Source organism: Esox lucius, chromosome 2 (genome assembly GCF_011004845.1).
Source record: "Esox lucius isolate fEsoLuc1 chromosome 2, fEsoLuc1.pri, whole genome shotgun sequence".
Classification (NCBI taxonomy): domain Eukaryota; kingdom Metazoa; phylum Chordata; class Actinopteri; order Esociformes; family Esocidae; genus Esox; species Esox lucius.
The window spans coordinates 38,227,505-38,246,682 of NC_047570.1; the positions used below are offsets into that span (position 1 = coordinate 38,227,505).

Consider the following 19,178-nt stretch of genomic DNA (forward strand, 5'->3'; position numbering starts at 1 on the left):
ATATATATATAAAAAAAAAGCAAGGTTAATAAAAAATATTTCATTGTATGAAAAAACTGAATACAATCGTATGAAAAAAATGTATTCAAACGTGGTAAAAGTGACATTGATGCAACCTGTGAATACGTTTGTTGTTCTGTTTAAATGTACACATTTAGCCTAGCTTATACAATTCTTTAACTTCTCTCCACATACTGCATTGGAAAAGCAGTGCATGGAAAGGCTAATATTGATAATTCAATGCCCAGATAAAGCCCTGCATCCATGCCAATAGAGGCTCAAAACTTGGTTTTGACAAAACATAACTGGAACGAAGGTGGGAAGAAATTGTAATCGCAAGAAGTGAATGTGACAAACACATGTTTGAAAGATCAGACGCAAACATCTATTTAATGACTGAAGCATACAATTTTACCATGTTTTGAATACATTTTTTCATACAGTGAAATATTTTTGTTAACCTTGCTTTTATTTTCAAAAAATATTTAAGTTACGTTCTTCTTCTCTTAGTCAATACATTTGAGCCCAATTTGGCTCCATAGGGGTACAGGGGATACAACTAGATCAAAGGGACTGAAGTTTCTAGAAGACTAAAGGTAAGGGATCTACAGGTATGAGGAGGGCGGGTCTTCCTCTCTCTGCTTTAGCCAGCCAATCAGAGAGTTTGAATGTTGCTGAACCTGTTGGAAGCCTTTAAATGAAACAAGAGAAACACAGTGGAGTTCCACACCAGAATGTCCCACAGCTATTCACAACAAGCTAGGCTACAGCAGCAAATCAGGCACAGGCTCTGTTGATCTGACACCGCTTGTTACAGAGGACTATTTAAAGAGTTCCATGTTCATTTATAACAGCTTGTGACAGAGGACTATTTAAAGAGTTCCATGTTCATTCATAACAGCTTGTGACAGAGGACTATTTAAAGAGTTCCATGTTCATTCATAACAGCTTGTGAGAGAGGACTATTTAAAGAGTTCCATGTTCATTCATAAGAGCTTGTTATGGGGACTATTTAAAGGGCTATGTGTTGATCTAAGAGATTGTTATAGGAGCTATCTATTTAAAGTGTTCGATTGATATGCAATAACTATCCATTTACAGTTTCTCTTCTCTTTGTAAGGTCAATGCTGTTCAGCATTATTCTGTATTGTGTCTGAATGTCACTGCCTAGAGTCAACAGGAACTTTGCTTTCAAGGTTCTCAGTGACACTGTCGGTCATTTGCAGCCAAGGCCCATTGGTCCAGTCCAAACCGTTCCTATGATTGACTGTCCTCAACTATTTTAATGTGTACATTTATCACCCAGCAGAGGCCACCAGGCGAGCCGGTGCCAAAAAGAAACGCCCTGACAGTTTGTCTATGTGGAACAAAGTTAACACATGCTGTATCTTAAAACTGAGCAGTCTGTTGATGAATATACTTCTCCTGCACAGCAGAAATGCAGAAGGATTCAAACGTATCATTCATTTCGACTTTAAAATGTCAGACTTTATTTGCTGTAGCAAACAGCATCTTTCCATTCATTATAATCCACATAATTGGACATTCCCTGTTGATACAGGTCATTTTCCTGATGTGTGAAACTGGCTCAAATTAAGATATGACATCTGGTGTTTCTGGCCCACATAGCTTCTGTCCAGAGCTTCTGTCATTTTAGTGCTGCCTCATTTATATATGGGAGTGGAGCTTAGAAACAGGGTTTAATAATTATTCCCATTAAAAACCAATTACTCAATCTGATACAAGATAGAATCATTTATGGACAGAAGTACCGCTACATAACTGACTGATATCGTGCAGTTACCCCTTGAAGTTTATCGTACAAACTAAGTCCAGTTAAGATACAAATCTATTTTTAAAGGGCTCAAGGAAAGGTTGAAAAGGACTGAATGTGCTCCGTTCCTGTCAGCTCATTGGACTGGTAGTGAATGTGCTCCGTTCCTGTCAGCTCATTGGACTGGTAGTGAATGTGCTCTGTTCCTGTCAGCTCATTGGACTGGTAGTGAATGTGCTCTGTTCCTGTCAGCTCATTGGACTGGTAGTGAATGTGCTCTGTTCCTGTCAGCTCATTGGACTGGTAGTGAATGTGCTCTGTTCCTGTCAGCTCATTGGACTGGTAGTGAATGTGCTCTGTTCCTGTCAGCTCATTGGACTGGTAGCTCTGTTCCTGTCAGCTCATTGGACTGGTAGTGAGTCTGTCTGTGTTACGTCACCATCTCTAAATAGCTGCGGACATGGTGGTCTGGTGTGAACGTGTTTCCTCGTGTCTCACCTGAAGACTAGCAACAGTGAGTCGGCGAGCGTCGTCCGTGGGCGCAACGACAGGCACCAGGTAGGGGCTGTCAGGGATGTGTTGGTCATTGAACTTCACCGACACCTCATAGTCACCTGGAAACAAACATACAGTGGGTAGGTTGTTGGCTTTCATCAGCATAGGGCTGTGGATTAGTTTATCCAAAGACCCGAGAAGGAGCAGCATAACATTTTGTTACAACAACACTTAACTTACTTGTCCTACTAGTGCTGACTTGGCATGATGGCTTATTTTACTATTGATAGAATTTTAACCGAAATGATGTCTACTAATGGAGAACTTCATTTCCGCCATTACACCAACCAGCCAACGTTTACACAAAATACCTGGCGCCCGAGTGGGTCCCTACCTGGCTCCTGAGCTATGTAGGAGACGCCACAGGACCCGTCCTTCCGGTCCTCGAAGGAGATCTCAGCTCTGCTGGGCCCCTCTACAGCGATGGACAGCCCCCCAGCACCAGCCTCCCGCGTCCAGATGCTGAACTCCGCTACGGGGACACATTTATTACACAGAGACACAGTGTACTGACTAGAGATACATGTTCATGCCTGTATGTCTACCTGGGACTCCACACTCAGCCTTCTCCAGGCCGGGCCCACCAGCACGGACCTTCCCGGGACCTCCCTCTCCCAGGGGCCCCACGGTGAACTGGAAAGGACTCCCCGGGACGTGCTGGCCCCTGTACTTCACAGCCACACTGTGCACGCCCATCTCGTGCGGTACAAAGCGCACACAGTAGGTGTTAGGTCCGACCGCCTCCATGTCGGCCTTCTCTGTGGTTCCGGAGGGACTGGTCACCTGGGCCGACACATCATGGATGTCTATATCTGATGGAGGGACAGACAGACAGAGGGTCAGACAGACAAACAGAGGGACAGACACAGGAAACAACGAGTAGACTGGCTGTACATTTGATTTACATCAGATGGACTAGAGGAGTTTACATATCACACAACTGTCTCCTCTCTCTCTCTAACAGAGTTAATTGAAAATGTGTTGACGTTGCTAAACAATAAACAAAATAAAAAAAACTAGAAAATCTGCAAATTTTCGAAATTATACACCTGAAAAGCATTTCAAATGTTATCTTACAGTATTGTAAAAAAGCGTGACTAGGTGAAAATATAAGATATAAATATGGATTATGTTGATGTTGTTTGTTCTCTACTCTGGAAGTCCTTTCCTCATGGAAAAGGGTAACAAATCTCGCTGCTGGTGTTTCCTTTAAGTGACAAAGCAATGCATGATGTCATGAAAGAGAAGTATTTTGAATTGTAGCTTTAAAAGAAAGACGTGAAAACCTTAAAAGTGCTTGTACAATGGAAGATCAAACAGAACCAGAACAGAAACAGACACAAACAAAACAGAAGCATGCATGTGAGGTTTTTGAAGATGACGTGCGTTCATTCTGCCAACCTCGCTGCTCTACATCCCAGGCCTATCAACGCACCCTCCAGCCCAGTGGGCCTGGCCAGGGGGGTGGCTGCACTCCACGTGCCCTCCGCCCTGCACCCTATCAGGGGAATAGCACGGGAGGCCCTGCCTAGTACCACGGTGGCCCCAGAGGTCCTCCAGCAGCCCCGGGCCCTGCCCAGAAACAGGCCAGACAACCTGGACACCACCCTGCCTTGAGGCCCTCCGGCAGCCCTGGGGGACAGGCCACCTCCTCGGCCCCCCAGCCAGACAGAGCAGCGCGAGCGACACACAGGAGAAACACCAGAGAGGAGTTCCTGGGACAGGGCCAGGATGAACCAAGTCACTGGAGGAGAGGAGGAGGAGAAAGAGAGAGATAGGTAGGAGGAGGAGAAAAAGAGAGATAGGTAGGAGGAGGAGAAAAAGAGAGATAGGTAGGAGGAGGAGAAACAATCCAGAGACAGAGGATTCATCATGGAAATATACAGGAACTAGACAGGAAATAGACTGTCCCATTGAGGAAATAGAAAGAAAATAGCCAGTATCAAGGAAATAGAAAATTATGAAAACTAAAAGACCTGTAGAAGATGCTGTCAGGTCAGTTTGTTCTAAAACCACATAATGGACAAGCTGAAGCTTGTGAACTGCCTTGTTCAGGGACAGAATAACAGATGTTTCCCCTGACAGGTTCAGGGGTAGAAACCTTTCAGTTACTGCCTCCCACATCTTTCAAGTGACCTTTCTCATCTTGGCCAGCTTCTCTCCTCCTACGAAGACATATGTCCAATCAAAGACCAGTGGACAGATTGACAGATTAAATAAAAAGGACATATCAAGCTGGCAGGCTTTAAAAACTCTGACAGACAGACATCTAGCTGGCAGACTTTGAACTCAAGGGCTCTGACTTGGTTGCCAAGTGACATTTCCAAACAAAACACCCCCCCCCCCCCCAAAGGGTTAATGGGTGTGTCGAATAACAACAGTTAAGGGAAATGACAGCATTTGATGTTTTGTTGACACAATCTTGAATGTATGTTTATTATTATATATACATACGTGTGTGTGTGTATGAATGTATCCATGTATGTATTATATATACTTTATTTATGTACTTTATTCAACTGCCTTATAATTCTGTCAATATGGTTTCAGTTCTAACAGACGAAACGGAGTCCTTACTGTCTCAAAACAAGCTGTGTTGGTTGTAATCATGTTAGCTGGTATTTACAACTTCAGAGCTGTGTACTGCAACCATCACTAATTAGTGAGGTTCTGCTTTATGAAACTCCGGGTAACTGCATCTGATAAATTGCGTCAAATTACTAAACTGTAAGTCAACTACATCAAGCCCATTTTAAGTTAATCTTAAAATAATCGTGGTGAAAGTAATTTCAAAATAGTTTGGTAAGTTAGCTGGCTAACTTAATAATTCTGCTTTGTACAGCCATGGAAAATGAAAGATTCACCACAAAAAAATAAGTCACTTTAAATGTGATTCACTGTACTCTGCTGTCAAATTGCAGATACGCATTTCTTAAACTTCTTCAACTAAAAGGACCATACCACCTGTACTTCTCCATAACAAATGCTGTTAGAAGAGGCCATGTTGCCAGGTTCAGAGTACTGGAGGAACTAGGTTTAGAGACCAGACAAAACAGAGCGGGAGACATAATACACTACTATGACACACTATTCCCTGTGTAGTACACTCCTATGACACACTATTCCATGTGTAGTACACTCCTATGACACACTATTCCCTGTGTAGTACACTCCTATGACACACTATTCCATGTGTAGTACACGGTTGGTGTCCATTATTCCCTACCTGGGATCTTGAGGCTGAGGTCACAGACACTCCCCACAGTGGCGATGGATGCTGCCCTCTGGCGTCTGGTGATGCTCTCTCTGATTCGTCCTTCTCCCGTCACCTTCACTGTAAATGGACTTCCTGTGGACACACATCCCCACACTGTCATCCAGGACTAGAAACTATGGAAATTAGCTTTCTTTAGGCTGCCATTTTCCAGATAAGCTCAGTCATATTTAAATAGTTCCTGAAAGCAGCTTGGGGGGGTTTTCTGAGCGTGATGCTTTACCAGCCGGTTACCTGGTACGTGTTGAGCTTTACCAGCCGGTTACCTGGTACGTGTTGAGCTTTACCAGCCGGTTACCTGGTACGTGTTGAGCTTTACCAGAAGGTTACCTGGTACGTGTTGAGCTTTACCAGCCGGTTACCTGGTACGTGTTGAGCTTTACCAGAAGGTTACCTGGTACGTGTTGAGCTTTACCAGAAGGTTACCTGGTACGTGTTGAGCTTTACCAGAAGGTTACCTGGTACGTGTTGAGCTTTACCAGAAGGTTACCTGGTACGTGTTGAGCTTTACCAGCCGGTTACCTGGTACGTGTTGAGCTTTACCAGAAGGTTACCTGGTACGTGTTGAGCTTTACCAGCCGGTTACCTGGTACGTGTTGAGCTTTACCAGAAGGTTACCTGGTACGTGTTGAGCTTTACCAGAAGGTTACCTGGTACGTGTTGAGCTTTACCAGCCGGTTACCTGGTACGTGTTGAGCTTTACCAGCCGGTTACCTGGTACGTGTTGAGCTTTACCAGAAGGTTACCTGGTACGTGTTGAGCTTTACCAGCCGGTTACCTGGTACGTGTTGGTCAGCAAAGCGGATGGAGACGATGTAGGAGCCTGGTTCTGTGGGGCAGTAGGAGACACCACACGTCCCGTCCTCCACGTCCTGCGTCTGGATGTCCACCTTACTGGGGCCCTCGATGGACAGGGCCAGACCTCCGTAGCCTGGGGAGAACAATGGCGTCAGGGCTTAAAATGTCAGCCCTCCATGGGTCAGTCGGAGCAGACTGAGGAATACCGGAAGGCTTTACCCAGCCGGGTTTGGTGAAAAAGGCACCGCAGGAGGAATGCACTCTGGACTGGTCGGTTTCAGAATGGCTGGGAAACTATTGTGGTCTTTATATCGCTAAATACAACAATGTTTTACACAAAGCCAATATTAAAAAGTTATTTGATGGGAGATGGAATCCTATAAACAAAGAGTGTTTGTGAAAAACAGGATTTAGAAGCCACACACAGTATTCTGTTGACATTTGAGCCAAAAAAATTATAATAACAGGAGCTAATTAAAGACCAATGGAGGGTTTCCCACACTGAGTCATTTATTTTTGGGGTTCTACATTAAGTTAATTTCTCTTCCCGTATCCAGCCTGGTTGGAGATCATCCGAATCCCATGTAATTACACAGCATTGCAACATTACATTAAATTAACCATAAAACAACCAGATGTTTTGGCTGAAATTCTTTTCTCACATTATCCCAGACAGAAACCTCACACAGATGCCATGGGTCACCGCTGACCAGAGGCCATGGGTCACCACTGACCAGAGGCCATGGGTCACCACTGACCAGAGGCCATGGGTCACCACTGACCAGAGGCCATGGGTCACCACTGACCAGAGGCCATGGGTCACCACTGACCAGAGGCCATGGGTCACCACTGACCAGAGGCCATGGGTCACCACTGACCAGAGGCCATGGGTCACCACTGACCAGAGGCCATGGGTCACCACTGACCAGAGGCCATGGGTCACCACTGACCAGAGGCCATGGGTCACCACTGACCAGAGGCCATGGGTCACCACTGACCAGAGGCCATGGGTCACCACTGACCAGAGGCCATGGGTCACCACTGACCAGAGGCCATGGGTCACCACTGACCAGAGGCCATGGGTCACCACTGACCAGAGGCCATGGGTCACCACTGACCAGAGGCCATGGGTCACCACTGACCAGAGGCGCATATATATACACACACACACACACACACACACACACACATATATACATATATATGTTTGTATGCATGCGCGTGTGAGTGTGTGTGTGTGTGTGGGGGGGGGTAAATGAGGGTTAAAGGTACATGGATGGGACCCTCCCTGGGGTTCAGGGGGTAAATCTCTCAACACATTTGCATAAGTAACATTTAAGTCCAATTAAATAAAGTTCCTTCAACATCATGAGAAGTAGGCAGAATCAAATTATATAACTCCCAACTACCCATGATAACCAGCTACGGTCCCATCAGGTCCGCAGGCAGAACACGGCCAGTTCTGAACATGGGCGTGAACGTGGTTTTGTCTGGGCCGGTACTGGGGCTGACCATTACTAGCATACATTTAAATTACACACCAACATGGACCATCAGTTACTTCACGAGGAAATACGGTGTCAGGCTCACCTGCTTCCCGTGTATCGACCACGAAGTCGGACATCTCGAAGGTGCGTCCCTCCACCAGGCCTGGCCCGTAAACCTTGACCTTTGATGCGTCGCCGATCTCAGACTGGACCACCATGATGCTGATGGGGCTGTTGGCAACATGGCGGCCGTTCTTCTTGATGCTCACCAGGTGCTCTCCGACCTCCCTCGGAATGAAGGAAATACCTGGGCGGGGGGGTGGTTAGTAATATGAAATAATCCTACTTGACAAATCGATCCCGGGTGATTCGTGTCACACCCAATATATAATGTTAACCATGTATAGCAGACATGTCAGCTATACCTGCCAGCCTCTACAAAGTGATTCTAAAAGCAAACACGACACACCTTGAGAACCCACCATGAACAAACAACCGCTTCAGACCAGCCCCACCCACTGACTTAAACACAATAACATGGTCAGTTGACACTAGTAATTCATCAAGAACAATCAGCCCTCTAACCAGACTGAGACTGCATGTTAAACTACATCTACTACAGAACATCCCCAGAATGCTAGTCTGTATCATCCAGATATCCATCTCACCGATGTGGCCGTTAGCCTGTCTCTTGAGCAGGCATGGTTCGTCGCGGCCAGAGGGAGCTTTGATACTGGCAGTTAGTAACGACAGATCTGTTTCAGCAATGTCCAGAGCAAAGTCAGCCGCGGACCCCAGTTTGACCTGGGAGCGACGCAGATTGTCCTCTGCAGACACAGACAGAGGATTGGGAGAAACGGTTCAGTCTGGATCCGTAAACATGAGAAAAACACACCTTCCTGTGTTGTGCTTTTGTTCTACCTGTGATCTTAGCGTGGAAGGGGCTCCCGGCAATGTGTTTGTCGTTGTATCTGACCAGGATGTTGTAGTCCCCAGGCAGAACCGGCAGGTAGGTCACAGTACAGGTGCCGTCCTTATTATCCACACAGCTGATCTCTGCCTTGGAGGGACCTTCAATGGCTAGATCCAGTCCACCTGGATACCAGGGAGAAACACGCTTAATGCTGAACCAGACACCAATTCACCCAAATATCAGCTACAAAAATTATCACTAGCAGGTGAATAGAAAATGATGTTAATAAAAACAGATTCATATAGCATTATGTGTGTGCCTGGTGTGTGCCTGGTGTGTGTGTCTGTAGTGTGTGTTGTGTGTGTCTGTAGTGTGTGTTGTGTGTGGCTGGTGTGTGTTGTGTGTGGCTGGTGTGTGTTGTGTGTGGCTGGTGTGTGTTGTGTGTGGCTGGTGTGTGTGTCTGTAGTGTGTGTTTGTAGTGTGTGTGTGTCTGGTGTGTGTGTCTGTAGTGTGTGTCTGTAGTGTGTGTCTGTAGTGTGTGTCTGTAGTGTGTGCCTGTAGTGTCTGTAGTGTGTGCCTGTAGTGTGTGTTGTGTGTGCCTGTAGTGTGTGTTGTGTGTGCCTGTAGTGTGTGTTGTGTGTGGCTGGTGTGTGTTGTGTGTGGCTGGTGTGTGTTGTGTGTGGCTGGTGTGTGTTGTGTGTGGCTGGTGTGTGTTGTGTGTGGCTGGTGTGTGTTGTGTGTGGCTGGTGTGTGTAGTGGGTGCATGTGTCTGTAGAGGGTGCGTGTGTCTGTGGTGTGTATAGTGTGTGCCTGGTGTGTGTAGTGTGTGCCTGGTGTGTGTAGTGTGTGCCTGGTGTGTGTAGTGTGTGCCTGGTGTGTGTAGTGTGTGCCTGGTGTGTGTAGTGTGTGTGTCATACCCTCAGCAGCGTCCTCTGTGTAGATGGTAAACATGGCGGTCTTGTTGGCGACTCCGTAGACCAGGCCTGGCCCGTAGGCCGTTACATTGGGACTGTTGGCATTGTTTACATAGAACTGCAGCGGAGACTCTGGAGGAAACACAACAATGACATCATCAACCTGAGCCCACACACTGTATGAGAAACCTGCAAACCCTAAACATTTAGTAGAGAAAAGCTCATCTTCTCTCCAAAACTAACAGGTAACTACTCCGTTACCATTTTATTCCACAGAAGCTATGGTACGCTGAGTAAGCTGGGAGTGACATGAACAATGAGAAGGAAATAAAATGCTCAGTTGAAAGACCACAACCCTAACTACAGAGGTGGTGTTTTCATGGTGAGTTCCTGTTTAAAACACTGACATCAATACAGCAACACAGTGTTGAGACGGGGGGTAAGGAGAGAGAGAAGAGAGAGAAAGGGGTGAATGGGGGAGTAAGGAGAAAGAGAAGAGAGAGAAAGGGGCGAATGGGGGAGTAAGGAGAAAGAGAAGAGAGAGAAAGGGGCGAATGGGGGAGTAAGGAGAAAGAGAAGAGAGAGAAAGGGGCGAATGGGGGAGTAAGGAGAAAGAAGAGAGAGAAAGGGGTGAATGGGGGAGTAAGGAGAGAGAGAAGAGAGAGAAAGGGGTGAATGGGGGAGTAAGGAGAGAGAGAAGAGAGAGAAAGGGGTGAATGGGGGAGTAAGGAGAGAGAGAAGAGAGAGAAAGGGGTGAATGGGGGAGTAAGGAGAGAGAGAAGAGAGAGAAAGGGGTGAATGGGGGAGTAAGGAGAAAGAGAAGAGAGAGAAAGGGGTGAATGGGGGAGTAAGGAGAAAGAGAAGAGAGAGAAAGGGGTGAATGGGGGAGTAAGGAGAGAGAGAAGAGAGAGAAAGGGGTGAATGGGGGAGTAAGGAGAAAGAGAAGAGAGAGAAAGGGGTGAATGGGGGAGTAAGGAGAGAGAGAGAGAGGTTTAGATGGGAGAGCTAGAGCAAGAGAGAAAGAGACGGAAGGAGAGAGGAGAGACAGGAAAAACAGAGAGACAAAGGGGAGAACGAGGGAGAGAAGAAAGCCACAGAATAACAGCCAGTGGTTGGGCAGGTTGAGTTCCACACAGGTCCCATTGTTCTTAATGGAGGACAGGATATCCCTGGACTGAATGACACCATCAAGGACATGTCCTCAACAGCATCCTATTACCTTGGTAGGACACTACTCCAAAAAAGAGACATTCTCAATGTGGTCTCCAGGCAACAGCCGTGCTCCTCTTGGGAATACTGTCATACTGGAAGCGTGCAGTCATTCTGTAGCTTCAGTTATAGCCTGGCTGTGAGGTCATACTATTACCCAGCATGCACCCTACCATTAATTTAAACAGCCTGGTGATAACAGCAACAACAATACAGTCAACAGCCCCGTAGTCCTGCACCCTGGGGCATCTGAGTGTACTTGCACAAGGGACAACGATAATCAAGTTAGTTAACTTTGCTAACTAGCTATGCACCTCACAAGGAGTCTGACCAAGGCTGTTAGAAAAGAGAAGAACATGGTGTTGATTAAATGTGACAGTTCTCGGCCACCAGCGTTAGTCATGTGACCACACTTGACTTGGAATTGTGGGAGACATCAAACCAGCAAGGGAGCAAAGTTCAATTGTCCACTCCGATCTAACCAATGACTGGGCTGGCAGCTTTCGTGAAAATGCTGATCCAGCCTGTACCAGGTTTCAGCTGGGATTCTCCAGAGGGAAAGTGGGGAAGCATTAGGGACTAAAACAACTACCTACAAAAAGCACCAGAAATGAGCTCAATACAAGACTGTTGGTGGAAAGTGTGGGCCCAGAGGTGTTCAGTTGATACCTGGACTGATAGTGGCAGCTGGTGCTTTAAGGACCATGTTGGATGAGATCAGTAAACTACCACCCACTGGTAATGAAGATCAACAAGACCTCCCTTTAAGACAGGCTCTGACATGAGGCTCCTGGAATAGATGACGTAACCAGCCCGTTTGTGCTGTTCTGTCTCTCCTTACTCCTCCACTCCTAGTTCCAAATTACATTGTGCTCCCTAAACTACCTGATTAAAACCTGGGCACTAACTAGGGCATAGGGACGGCCTGATTGAGGACAAGCTCCAGACATTCTCTCTTTGTGATCTCATCCAGGAGCAGTTTTCACCACCACTGTAAATCCCCACCTCAACAGATCCTCCTCCACAGACTTCTAATAACTGAAAAGGAGGAGATTTCAAACTCTCACCCACAGAGCGATTAGCCCACTTCTTTTCTCCTCACCCTCCCAACGTCCGCCCTCCCTCCCCCCCCCCCACACCCACCCTCCCAAAACCCTGCCGACACCCCTCCCTCCCTCCCAAACCCTGCCGACACCCCTCCCTCCCTCCCAAACCCTGCCGACACCCCTCCCTCCCTCCCAAACCCTGCCGACACCCCTCCCTCCCAAACCCTGCCGACACCCCTCCCTCCCAAACCCTGCCGACACCCCTCCCTCCCTCCCAAACCCTGCCGACACCCCTCCCTCCCTCCCAAACCCTGCCGACACCCCTCCCTCCCTCCCAAACCCTGCCGACACCCCTCCCTCCCAAACCCTGCCGACACCCCTCCCTCCCTCCCAAACCCTGCCGACACCCCTCCCTCCCTCCCAAACCCTCCCGACACCCCTCCCTCCCTCCCTCCCAAACCCTCCCGACACCCCTCCCTCCCTCCCAAACCCTCCCGACACCCCTCCCTCCCTCCCAAACCCTCCCGACACCCTTCCCTCCCTCCCAAACCCTGCCGACACCCCACCCCTCCCCTCCCTCCCAAACCCTGCCGACACCCCTCCCCTCCCTCCCTCCCAATCCCTGCCGACACCCCTCCCTCCCTCCCAATTCCCTGCCGACACCCCTCCCTCCCTCCCTCCCAAATCCCTGCCGACACATTCCCTGTCACCTCCTATATATGACTTCAATACACAGGAATCCGGGCCAGGATATTCATCATCCTGTCTGTTTGTTTGTGTGCGCATGTGTGACGCATTGTGTGTTTGTCTCAGAGTGTGTGTGTGCGCGCGCATTTTGTGCTCGTCAGTGTGTGTGTGCACGCTAACCTGGAATGTGAGTTCCGTTATACTTGATATGCATCTCATGCAGGCCGGCTTCGGTGGGGGCAAATCTCACAGTGACGGTCCCATCCTTGTTGTCTGTAATGTCCGGCTGAGCGGTCTTCCCAGACGGCATGTACACCTGACCTAGAGACAGACAAGCAGAACGTAGGTTAAGAACCCAGTCTTCAAAGATCATTTAGGGTTCCAATGTAATAATGTCAAACTTAAAGAGGTGATCCACAACGCACCTCACCTCCACATTAAGACACTAATGTCTGAATAGTTGGCTTACTCTGCCTTCACACAGAGAACCCCCCCCCCCCACAAAGTTTCCAAAGAGGGTAAATTCCCAATTCTGAAATACTTTTCTCACAAATGTATATTTTTATGAATCATATTGGCTCTGAAATATACAGAATGTACAAGGAGCATATGTGACTGATTAGTGAAGAGATTTTTTCCTGTGTACACAGACTCTGGTGCTGTCATTTCATCGTGTCGCCAACAAGTTTCTAATTCCAATGTTTAGCTAAACATGAAAGCCGTGCATCCTCTGAGGCTGACAGATCAGCACAAACACATATCTGACTTTCACAAACTGGAACAAACTGACCTCATGGTTTAAAAATATTTTTTTTGTTAAACTAGACAGGAAATTAGGTTTGTTTCCTGTGGTGTATAACAGGAAGTGAGCTACCTGTGTTGTCTGTCAGCTGTCTGTGACCTCACCTGTGATCTCTCCCTTGTGAAGGGCGAACGGTATGACCATATCAAATGGTCTGAAACCGGTTCCGTTCATACTCTGGGCCGGGTCGTAGGACCCATCAGTCACCTGGGGGGGCAACAACAGGGAGAAAGACAGAAGGGGGAGGGGGTAGACAGGAGGGGCAGACAGAGGGGGAGGGGCAGACAGAGGGGGAGGGGCAGACAGAGGGGGAGGGGCAGACAGAGGGGGAGGGGGTAGACAGGAGGGGCAGACAGAGGGGGAGGGGCAGACAGAGGGGGAGGGGCAGACAGAGGGGGAGGGGCAGACAGAGGGGGAGGGGGTAGACAGAGGGGGAGGGGGTAGACGGGAGGGGCAGACAGAAGGGGGAGGGGCAGACAGAGGGGGAGGGGCAGACAGAGGGGGAGGGGCAGACAGAGGGGGAGGGGCAGACAGAAGGGGGAGGGGGTAGACAGGAGGGGCAGACAGAGGGGGAGGGGCAGACAGAGGGGGAGGGGCAGACAGAGGGGGAGGGGCAGACAGAGGGGGAGGGGCAGACAGAGGGGGAGGGGGTAGACGGGGGTTAGATTATTAAGAATGTGACCAACAGGTTTTCTGTACCTGATCTGTCCGAAGAGGAGCATGTCTGTCTTCATGTTAAATTTACATTGAAGTCATTTAGCGAATGCTGTTTTACAGAGGGACTGCATACATGTCCACACTGGCCCACCGTGAGAATCAAAACCACAACCCTGGAGGGGCAAGCAACAGCTCAACTAACTCCGCTAAGCAGGACACAGTGCAATTCACTGCAGTTCTGGTTTACATTGTCACTGACTCACTGGTCCTGCGGTAAAATCTGTGGTGAATGAAAAGAAGCATCAAGCAGTCAGCAACAGAGTCTCTCAAAGGAGGGGAGGTGGAGGGGAGGGCGGGTGGAGGGGAGGGCGGGTGGAGGGGAGGGCGGGTGGAGGGTTGGTGGAATGGGGGGCGGGTGGAGGGGAGGGTGGAACGGGGGGCGGGTGGAGGGGAGGGTGGAACGGAGGGCGGGTGGAGGGTTGGTGGAACGGAGGGCGGGTGGAGGGTTGGTGGAACGGAGGGCGGGTGGAGGGGAGGGTGGAATGGGTGGCGGGTGGAGGGTTGGTGGGACGGAGGGCGAGTGGAGGGGAGGGTGTAACAGGGGGTGGGTTGGTGGAATGGGGGGCGGGTGGAGGGGAGGGCGGGTGGAGGGGAGGGTGAGAGATCACCCACAGCACCTGGAAAAGCAAAGGATCTTAGAACCCTGCGGGGGAGAAAGACAGATCACATGACCAGAGGGGCGGTGATGTCATTGTGATTTCATGTTCCAGAACGGGAGGAAACGGGAGCCCTGTTGGTCGTGGGAGAGATCCAAAACAGTCTAACTGAAACGTCTCACAGAGATGATGATTTTACTCATTTGGGAAAAGAAATTCCACAGTTAAGGGAACAGTCAACTTAGTTTACACAGATTTTGTAAATGTTTTTGTTTATATAGCCTTAATAATACCGGAGTATTGAACAAACCATAAATGTCTCTACTAGGGATTGATATTGTATCATTGCATTATCAGGTCACCCACAGCCAGTGTAGAGACACAGGCTGACTGCAATGAATGCATTTTATAAATATTAAAGGTATATTGGCAAATAATTTGAGAAATAGGATCACACCAAATCTGCGTTGGCTAACAAACAAATTAAGTTCACCATTTAATTTCATTACTCCTTGACCATTTAAGGGCTGACCTTTAACCCTGTAACAAGGTCAGTGTCCATTCTAGTTTTTAATTCCTAATTGTATGGTGGAACCTGTATACTGGGTCCCATTGTACAGTCTGGTACACAGTGTATAGTAGATGTGTCACAAAGAGGAGAGAGGAAGTCATGAGTGGAAATAGCAGAGGAGGAGACAAAGAAAGGAAGAGTGACAGGAAGAGAGGAAGAGAGAGGAAAACAGAAGAGGAGAGAGGAAAAGGGAGAATGGTAGAGGGGAGGAGTCAGGAGATATTTTTCCATTTATCCCTGCAGCCAATCAGAGAGTAGATGGAGCATCAGGCCAAAGCAACAATGTTGACGGAGGAAAGGACCAGATATTTAAAGAGAAGAGTCATTTCCTGAAAACAACCAGCCAGTGATTAGAGTAACATGGGGTCAGACCAGAAACCCAAGTTGAACAGACAGAGGGAGGGGGGAGGGATAGGTGAGTCTACTCTACCCAGGGCTTGAAGCCGGCAGCTCCAGGAGCAGCTGACTGCTGATTGGCTGACTGCTGCATCATGATGGGAACCTCATCAGTTGCCTGGGGAACCACAACGCACATCAATGACTACATGCAAACACGCATGCAAACACAGATGTATAGGAATAAAGAGACATAAACACACACACAGACAGACACACACACACAGACAGACACACACACACACACAGACACACACACACACACACACACACACACACACACACACGATCCCCAAGTGGTCGCCACTCAATAGAATTCTGAAGTTAACTGACAAATTAACCAACGGCTACAACTTGCTGATTTTCAAGATTTTCAATTTCTTAGTCTTTCCTTTCACTACATGATTTAAGGCCACTGTCATCATAGACTGACGTGGGTTATACTGTAGCCAATGAAAAACAGGGACCAGGAGACAAAAATAACAACAGTATCAAGTACATTTTGACTGTTCTAAGGACACACCAAAAGAGTCACAACTAATTAACATTCTTACTTCTCTGAAAATAATTCAAGGTTCTATTACTGTTGTGAACCTAATGGTTCATTCTATGATTTGTGATATTTTGCTAAGAAAACTGTTTTTACATAAATGTCATAGAACTATCTTGAATGACCCAGATTTCAGGACCTTGTATTGTACAGTTATAAACAAGTTGTATTACAGGACCTTGTATTGTACAGTTCTAAAAAGTTGTGTCTTACCAGGACTTTGAAGGGGCTCTTGGGGACGTTCTCCCCCCCAAAACGCACATAAATGACATAGTTCCCAGGAGTTGGGGCGGTGTAGAAAATATCAAATGTTCCATCCTCATTCTGGATGACATCGGCCTCCACCTCGGTCCCGTCCGGGGTTACCACGATACACGTCACCTTGCCTTTCCCAGCACCCTTAGCGTTTACAACAAAGCCCACCTCCTCTCCGACCGCAATGATGGGGGCGATGCCTGGACCTGAAGGTTAGGGGCGAATCAATAAATACTGTATTGGTACAGAATGAAGAATCAATCAGAGTACAGCAGACCAGTTACAGCACAGTGGTTCTGTATGTCTTCCCTCAACCAGAGTAAGAGTTATTAGAGTTAAGTTATTCAAGTTGCTAGAGTTAAGTTAAAGTTAAAGTTGAGGTAGAAATGTTGTTATTCCAATGAAATCATATTGTTTATTCTAACTATCATCCAGTCGTTTAGTAAGGCCATTGTGTATTTTGGCCCTACTTGTTCACGATGTGCCTACAGCAGATGGCTATTGCTTTGGCTATAGCTATCTCAAGGGCGGTAGACATTTTATTATCTTGGAAAGCTGAAGATCGCAGAGCAGCTGGTGAGACGTAGACTAACCATATATGGGAGGGGGGGACACAGTGGGCTGTACTGAATGTATCTAGACCTCTAGCCATAAAAACTAAAGGGTGAGACTGATACACCGTCCCCAACATAAAAACTAAAGGGTGAGAACATATTTTCTTACAATAACTCCATTGGGGAAAAGGTTCTAAACACCTTTTGATAAAACCTGTTTGGGCCCGTGGGGCCCCATGTGGAACAGGCTGCGCACTTCAAGGATGAATATAAAATGGCTGTATAGACAAGAGAATTGCTACGACATGGCATGGATGTATACATGAAAGAAAATTAAAAATATAGAAAAAAAACAAGAAAAAAAAAACAAGGAGAGAAGAGTAATTAATCCAACTGCATGGTTTGGTGAAATATAGAGATGTCTCCCCCATGAACTGAAAATCTTTTTGTGTGTGTGTTATCTGTTTTGGAGTTCTTGGGAGCAGATACACCATGTGGACGGGCAGCAGTAAGAACGGGTACACCATGTGGACGGGCAGCAATAAGAACGGGTACACCATGTGGACGGGCAGCAGTAAGAACGGGTACACCATGTGGACGGGCAGCAGTAAGAACGGGTACACCATGTGGACGGGCAGAAGTAAGAACGGGTACACCATGTGGACGGGCAGCAGTAAGAACGGGTACACCATGTGGACGGGCAGAAGTAAGAACGGGTACACCATGTGGACGGGCAGAAGTAAGAACGGGTACACCATGTGGACGGGCAGCAGTAAGAACGGGTACACCATGTGGACGGGCAGCAGTAAGAACGGGTACACCATGTGGACGGGCAGCAGTAAGAACGGGTACACCATGTGGACGGGCAGCAGTAAGAACGGGTACACCATGTGGACGGGCAGAAGTAAGAACGGGTACACCATGTGGACGGGCAGCAGTAAGAACGGGTACACCATGTGGACGGGCAGAAGTAAGAACGGGTACACCATGTGGACGGGCAGCAGTAAGAACGGGTACACCATGTGGACGGGCAGAAGTAAGAACGGGTACACCATGTGGACGGGCAGCAGTAAGAACGGGTACACCATGTGGACGGGCAGCAGTAAGAACGGGTACACCATGTGGACGGGCAGAAGTAAGAACGGGTACACCATGTGGACGGGCAGCAGTAAGAACGGGTACACCATGTGGACGGGCAGCAGTAAGAACGGGTACACCATGTGGACGGGCAGCAGTAAGAACGGGTACACCATGTGGACGGGCAGAAGTAAGAACGGGTACACCATGTGGACGGGCAGCAGTAAGAACGGGTACACCATGTGGACGGGCAGCAGTAAGAACGGGTACACCATGTGGACGGGCAGCAGTAAGAACGGGTACACCATGTGGACGGGCAGCAGTAAGAACGGGTACACCATGTGGACGGGCAGAAGTAAGAACGGGTACACCATGTGGACGGGCAGCAGTAAGAACGGGTACACCATGTGGACGGGCAGCAGTAAGAACGGGTACACCATGTGGACGGGCAGAAGTAAGAACGGGTACACCATGTGGACGGGCAGCAGTAAGAACGGGTACACCATGTGGACGGGCAGCAGTAAGAACGGGTACACCATGTGGACGGGCAGCAGTAAGAACGGGTACACCATGTGGACGGGCAGAAGTAAGAACGGGTACACCATGTGGACGGGCAGCAGTAAGAACGGGTACACCATGTGGACGGGCAGCAGTAAGAACGGGTACACCATGTGGACGGGCAGCAGTAAGAACGGGTACACCATGTGGACGGGCAGCAGTAAGAACGGGTACACCATGTGGACGGGCAGCAGTAAGAACGGGTACACCATGTGGACGGGCAGAAGTAAGAACGGGTACACCATGTGGACGGGCAGCAGTAAGAACGGGTACACCATGTGGACGGGCAGCAGTAAGAACGGGTACACCATGTGGACGGGCAGCAGTAAGAACGGGTACACCATGTGGACGGGCAGCAGTAAGAACGGGTACACCATGTGGACGGGCAGAAGTAAGAACGGGTACACCATGTGGACGGGCAGCAGTAAGAACGGGTACACCATGT

At 48.3% G+C, this 19,178-nt stretch overlaps 1 protein-coding gene across 1 annotated transcript in view; it reads right to left on the reverse strand.

Moving 5' to 3' along the window:
• LOC105013563 (filamin-B) overlaps positions 1-19,178 on the reverse strand; it is an 81,680-nt gene that overhangs the window by 4,789 nt on the left and 57,713 nt on the right. The window contains exons 30-41 of the mRNA XM_034295723.1: positions 16,503-16,750; positions 13,564-13,666; positions 12,838-12,978; positions 9,719-9,847; positions 8,810-8,983; positions 8,557-8,715; positions 7,992-8,195; positions 6,382-6,534; positions 5,556-5,678; positions 2,875-3,141; positions 2,664-2,801; positions 2,273-2,388 (exon numbers count right to left, since the gene is read on the reverse strand). Of these exons, the coding sequence (XP_034151614.1) occupies positions 2,273-2,388; positions 2,664-2,801; positions 2,875-3,141; positions 5,556-5,678; positions 6,382-6,534; positions 7,992-8,195; positions 8,557-8,715; positions 8,810-8,983; positions 9,719-9,847; positions 12,838-12,978; positions 13,564-13,666; positions 16,503-16,750 (1,955 nt within the window). The remainder of the gene's footprint in view (positions 1-2,272; positions 2,389-2,663; positions 2,802-2,874; positions 3,142-5,555; positions 5,679-6,381; positions 6,535-7,991; positions 8,196-8,556; positions 8,716-8,809; positions 8,984-9,718; positions 9,848-12,837; positions 12,979-13,563; positions 13,667-16,502; positions 16,751-19,178) is intronic.